General features: G+C 43.9%; 1 protein-coding gene and 1 non-coding gene across 7 annotated transcripts in view; one reads left to right on the top strand and one right to left on the bottom strand.

Annotated features, from left to right (window-relative positions):
* The first annotated feature begins 1994 nt into the window (after positions 1 to 1994).
* Positions 1995 to 6000, top strand: part of CDK12 (cyclin dependent kinase 12) — a 65251-nt gene continuing 61245 nt past the window's right edge. For 5 of the 6 annotated variants that reach the window (XR_005721822.1, XR_005721823.1, XM_040245494.1 and 2 more), the window contains exon 1: positions 2762 to 3807. Coding sequence is in view for 4 of the 6 variants with exons in the window: in XM_040245494.1 (XP_040101428.1) it covers positions 2762 to 3807 (1046 nt within the window). In the remaining 2 variants the exon portion in view is untranslated. Of the gene's footprint in view, positions 3808 to 6000 lie in introns of all 6 variants that reach the window. The other variant, XM_040245491.1, reaches the window with a different exon arrangement.
* Positions 5372 to 5518, bottom strand: LOC120867507. Its single transcript, XR_005721929.1, has one exon. It is a non-coding gene; the product is annotated as a U4 spliceosomal RNA (small nuclear RNA).

Genomic DNA, 6000 nt, shown 5'->3' with positions numbered 1-6000 from the left:
ACTGGAATGGGTTGCCATTTTCTTCTCCAAAATATACACTCCTATGTATAAAATAGATAACTAATGAGAACCTACCATGTAGCACTGCTGCTGCTGCTGCTGCTAAGTCACTTCAGTCGTGTCTGACTCTGCGATCCCAGAGATGAGACGGCAGGCCACCAGGCTCCCCTGTCCCTGGGATTCTCCAGGCAAGAACACTGGAGTGGGTTGCCATTTCCTTCTCCAATGCATGACAGTGAAAAGTGAAAGTGAAGTCGCTCAGTCGTGTCCGACTCCTAGCAATCCCATGGACCGCAGCCTACCAGGCTCCTCCATCTATGGGATTTGCCAGGCAAGAATACTGGAGTGGATTGCCATTGCCTTCTCCGACACATAGCCCAGGGAACCCTATTGAGTGATCAGTGGTGGCTGGTAGCCTAAGTGGGAAGGAAATCTAAAAAAGTAGATACATGTAAACGTGGACTTCCCTGTAGCTCAAACGGTAAAGAATCTGCCTGCAGTGCAGGAGACCAGGGTTTGATCCCTGGGTCAGGAAGATCGTCTGAAGAAGGGAATGGCAATCCACTCCAGTATTCTTGCTTGGAGAATCCCCATGGACAGGGGAGCCTGGCAGACTACAGTCACAGGGTCGCAAAGTCAGACACGACTGAGCGACTAACACACACACACATATATAAATGTATAACTGATTTACTTTGCTGTACAGCAGAAACTAACCTAACATTGTAAACCAACTATACTGTAATAAAAATTAATTTCAAAAAAATAAAGTTTCTACTGCTGGAATGATAAGTGGTGGGACAGGTTGGAAGGTTGGAAGGAGGTTCAAGATGGAGGAGACTATGTATACCTATGGCTGACTCATGTTGATGTATGGCAGAAACCAACACAATACTGTAAGGCAATTATCCTCCAAATAAAAATAATTAAAAACAAAGGATTTACTTGACCAAAAAAATAATAAAATTCAGCTCCATCACTCAAAAACAGTTTCTACTGCTGACATGATGGTGGATTAATTTGGATGATGAATTTTATTCTTCAAGGTTTTATTTGACACATCACAATTACTTCTGTCATCTCCACTTTTCCATTTTGTTGTGGGTGCGTCCTAGGTCAAATACTTGATCTCATTAAAAAAAAAAGATCAGAGTAATTTTGCTGAACTCATGCCAATGTTTAATAAAGCTGACCAGTCACTTTGTCTAATTGACTCATTAAATTTCCTGCCATCTGCCATCAATGTTAAGACACTGGTGGAGACCTTCACATCCAGGCCCTTTTGCAGCAATGAGTAAGTCACCACACCTGCGTTCAAGTACTAAATTGCATACTTTTTTTTTCTTTTTTCTTGACAGTATTAATTTTACTTCCACAGATGATTAAAAAGTTGTTAGGTCTTCCTTTTTCTTTGCCTTAGATGCATGGCTTGTGGGATCCTAGTTCCTCCACCACTGATAGAACCGGGGATCCTGGCAGTGAGAGCATCTGAGTCTGGTTTCCTTATCTTTAAAACAGGGATGAGGCAAATCGTGTTTTGCAGGGTACAGTGAGAGTCAGTAATAATTTAGCACGTAGCTGTATAGGCTACACAAGTTGGAAGAATTGTTAATACTTACGGACTTGGGTTGAAATAGCACCACATTCGCCCTTTATCCAGTTGACAATATTAACATGCTGATACTTAAGTTGTACAGAGTATGCAAAAATTGGGGCTTCCCTGGTGGTGCAGACGTTAAAGATACACCTGCAATGCATGAGACCCGGGTTCGATCCCTGGGTGGGGAACATCTCCTGGAGAACGGAATGGCAACCCGCTCCAGTATTCTCGCCTGGAGAATCCCAAGACAGAGGCCGGATATAGTCCAAGAGGTCGCAAAGAACCGGACACACACGAAAATTAGTTTGCGCCGAAGCGGATTATGTATTTGTTCAATGAGTTATCAATAAAGTTTCAAATTAAAAAATTCTCCCTGGTTCGTTTTAATAAAGTTTTGCTCAAATGGCGAGCCCGATTCTTATCGCGAGAATCTGGCGGAATGCTCCTCTGGCTGGAGACCTGCTCTCGCGTTGTTTGAGCTAGCAGCGGCGAGAGGTGAAAGGGAAGCACGAAATACCGCGAGATTACTGAAGATTCTCGCGGTATTTCTTGGGATTACCCCCTCCCCCCGCCTTCCTCCTAGTGCCGTTTCGGTTTAACCTAGTGTGTGACTGTGAGTCTGTGTGAGGGGCTGAGTGTGTGAGGTACTTAGGTGAGGCGGAAGCTAGAAAAGAGGCTCCCTCAGGAGCGAGGGACAAAGGGGGCGTGAGGCACCTAAGCCGCGGGACCCCAGCGACAGGAAGCCGCCCCGAGCCGGGCTACCGGGTAGGGGAAGGGCCCGCGTAGTCCTCACAGGGCCCCAGAGCCAGAGTCGGCCACACAGCACCGAGCCGTCGGCTTCCTACTTCTTCGACCTCCCCGGCGTCTGGGCCTGAGGATTGGCTCGGCGTGGGGAGGAGGAGAAACAGATTCGAGCAGCTACTCGTTGTCTCGCAACTCCACTGCTGAGGAACTCTCATTTCTTCCCTGGCTCCTTCACCCCCACCTCATGTAGGAGGGTGCTGAGGAGACGGGAGGGAGGAGGAGCCTGGACTACCGTCCCTTCCCTCCCCACCCCCTTGTAGGGGCGCTTTGGTAGGCGTGGGGCTGGGGGGGAGGGTGGGGGTTACTTTTTGGAGTGCTGGGGAACTTTTTCCCCTTTTTGAGGCCAGGGGGAAGGGAATGCCCAATCCAGAGAGACATGGGGGCAAGAAGGACGGGAGTGGGGGAGCTTCTGGAACTTTGCAGCCGTCATCGGGAGGTGGCAGCTCCAACAGCAGAGAGCGTCACCGCTTGGGGTCGAAGCACAAGCGGCATAAGTCCAAGCACTCCAAAGACATGGGATTGGTGACACCCGAAGCAGCACCTTTGGGCACAGTTATCAAACCTTTGGTGGAATATGATGACATTAGCTCTGATTCCGATACCTTTTCTGACGACCTGCCTTTCAAACTGGACCGGAGGGAAAATGATGAACGTCGCGGGACTGATCGCAGTGACCGCCTCCATAAACACCGTCACCACCAGCACCGACGTACTCGCGACTTATTAAAAACTAAACAGACAGAGAAAGAAAAAAACCTGGAAGCCTCCAGCAAGTCGGGCTCGACGAAGGACCGGATATCAGGAAGTTCAAAGCGTTCAAATGAGGAGAATGATGACCATGGGAAGGCTCAGATCTCGAAAAGCAGCAACAAGGAATCCAGGTCATCCAAACTCCATAAGGAGAAGACCCGGAAAGAACGTGAGTTGAAGTCGGGACACAAAGACCGAAGTAAAAGTCATCGGAAAAGGGAAACACCCAAAAGTTACAAAACCGTGGACAGCCCTAAACGGAGATCCAGGAGTCCCCACCGGAAGTGGTCCGACAGTCCCAAGCAAGATGATAGCCCCTCCGGAGCGTCTTACGGCCAAGATTATGACCTTAGTCCCCCGAGATCTCACACCTCTAGCAATTACGACTCCTACAAGAAGAGTCCGGGAAGTACCTCTAGAAGGCAGTCAATCAGCCCGCCTTACAAGGAGCCTTCCGCCTACCAGTCCAGCACTCGGTCACCCAGTCCCTACAGTAGACGACAGAGGTCTGTGAGTCCCTATAGCCGGCGACGTTCTTCCAGCTATGAAAGGAGTGGCTCTTACAGTGGGAGATCACCCAGTCCCTACGGTCGAAGGCGGTCCAGCAGCCCTTTTCTGAGCAAGCGCTCTCTGAGCCGGAGTCCACTTCCCAGGTGAGCTATTTGTCTAACAGTCCGTTCTTTCCTACTGTGGCTTATGAGGAACTGGGGATTAGACCTGTTAACATTTTGTGGAAGCCCCCAGTGTTTGGCATTGTCTAGAACACTTTGCTGTTGGCTAGTCATAATGTAGGTGAGACTGGTCTCCCCTTAACCCAGAATTGAAGAGGAGAGTTCACATGTCTAAAGCTGCTAAATAAAGGTAGGTACTTCCAGTGCTTGGGACCTTCGGCTGTAAGCTCCTATGTGAGAAAAATCATAGGCTTCTGCTTACCGAATGCATGGAGTTGATACTGGCTCCCAGAGTTTATCCAGTTATTTCGGTTGCTTTGTCTTAACTTTTCAAAATTCACTTTGGAATTAGTGCTTTAGGCTTTATTGGACCTGATTGGAGATTTCATTTGTGTTATTTGAGGCTGTTTTCCTAGGTCATCTACCATTTGCCTTGTCCACTGTGTCTCCAAACCTGTAAGTTTATTTCTTTAAAGATAGTTTTTTGGTAACTTACAAAACACTCCCATCTTTGATGTTTCTAATGGGAATTAAGCTGAGCTCTTCCCTTTTATGGTATAACCTGGCAGAAATGGGTTCCAAGGATACTGTGATTTTCTTTACAAGCATCACCATTGACTATCTTATGACCACAGCAGTTTTCAGAATCTTTCTTTTAAAAAATGCTAATAGTATCTTCACTGTGATATTTTTGGTGATAAAGCCATGTTAGTTTAAAATTTAATTGTTGGAGTGAATTGTCTACAGAAAACTGTTCTTGTTCCTAAGTGATGAGGTGTATGTACCTCCCTCTTTGTAGTCTTACCATTTTCCACAAAATGAGAACTTGAGTTTAGGAGTCACGTCTGAGTGGAATCCTAATCTTGTTTTGTATCCTTTGGCATATAATTTAATTTCTCTGTGTGTGAAATGAGAGTAATAACTACCTAGTTCTAGAGTTGTGAGGTTTAATTAGTAAATATGAGTGCATAGCCAGGTACAGTGCCTGCTCAGTAAATTTTATCAGTGAGTGAGAAAAATGTTGAAAACTAGTAGAGAAATTAGAAAAAAATCCATGCCATGTCTTTTATATGTAAATGTGAGTAATTTTTGCTGACTTAAAGTTATAATTATTCATAAACTAGTTTGAATTCATCAAGTTAAAAGAGTTCCTAGCTATCAGAGTATGAAGTTCCTTAGGCTTTCCCCCTCCATTTTATTATTGTAGTCAGGACTCAAATACGTACCACCTAGATTCTACAGTTAATACTTGATATACATTTTATCATTTCTATCCATCTCTTCATCAAGCCATCTTCATTTGTTTTGATTCATCTCAAAGTAAGTTGCGTACATCAGTATACTTCACTATAAACACTTTAGCATGTACACCGTTAGCTAGAGTTCACTTTTTTTTTCTGGAGGAATGAGAAGTCAATTTATATACAGTGAAGTAGATGTCTTAAGTGTACTATTTCTAAAATTGCTTAGGTTTTTTTAAGGATGCCTAAGAAATAGTCTCAGAATATTTTAGAATTGCATTGAGGCTAAAACAAGTTTCAGTAAAAACAAGCTGCTTTTGCAATAATTCCTTTTGGGTTCAAATCTCAAGTTCTCTCTTCCTATACTCACTTAGTTGAGAAAAGTTTTCAATTAGCAATAATCACGCCTCAGATAAACCTCATTGGCTACGATACTGCCACTGCACAAAGCTTATACTCACTTAGTTGAAATTAGTGCAGTAATGGTAAAAATAAATCAAGAAAGAATTGAAAACACAACATGATCCTATAGGACACAAATATAAACACTAAATAATAATCCTGGAGTCACACGCACATTTTTAGTTGGCTAGTAAAGAGCATTACATGTTTGTAGGTGTGCGATATGTGCATATGTACATATTTTTCCTCATTCAATTTCTTAGGGTAGGGAACATACAGATCCCTTTTATAGTCTTCTGGGTTATTATTTATTTATTTTTTTTTTGCCTTGAGAGAGACAGTCAGAATTAAACAAGCGATATCATTTTTAAAGACTGAAAATGCTTTGAGAGAAACTTTGAAGATCTTTACATCCACCAAATTAGTAGTGATTAATAGTAGCAATTTCATTTCAAATGGGTGGAACCTAACTTTTTTCAGGGAAAAAATACATTTGTTATTGAAGACCGTTTTGTTCACTCTTTGAAGACAA

The sequence above is a fragment of the Oryx dammah genome, unplaced genomic scaffold (genome assembly GCF_014754425.2).
Source record: "Oryx dammah isolate SB20612 unplaced genomic scaffold, SCBI_Odam_1.1 HiC_scaffold_8, whole genome shotgun sequence".
Lineage (NCBI taxonomy): Eukaryota > Metazoa > Chordata > Mammalia > Artiodactyla > Bovidae > Oryx > Oryx dammah.
This window is presented reverse-complemented; position numbering and strand designations above follow the sequence as displayed.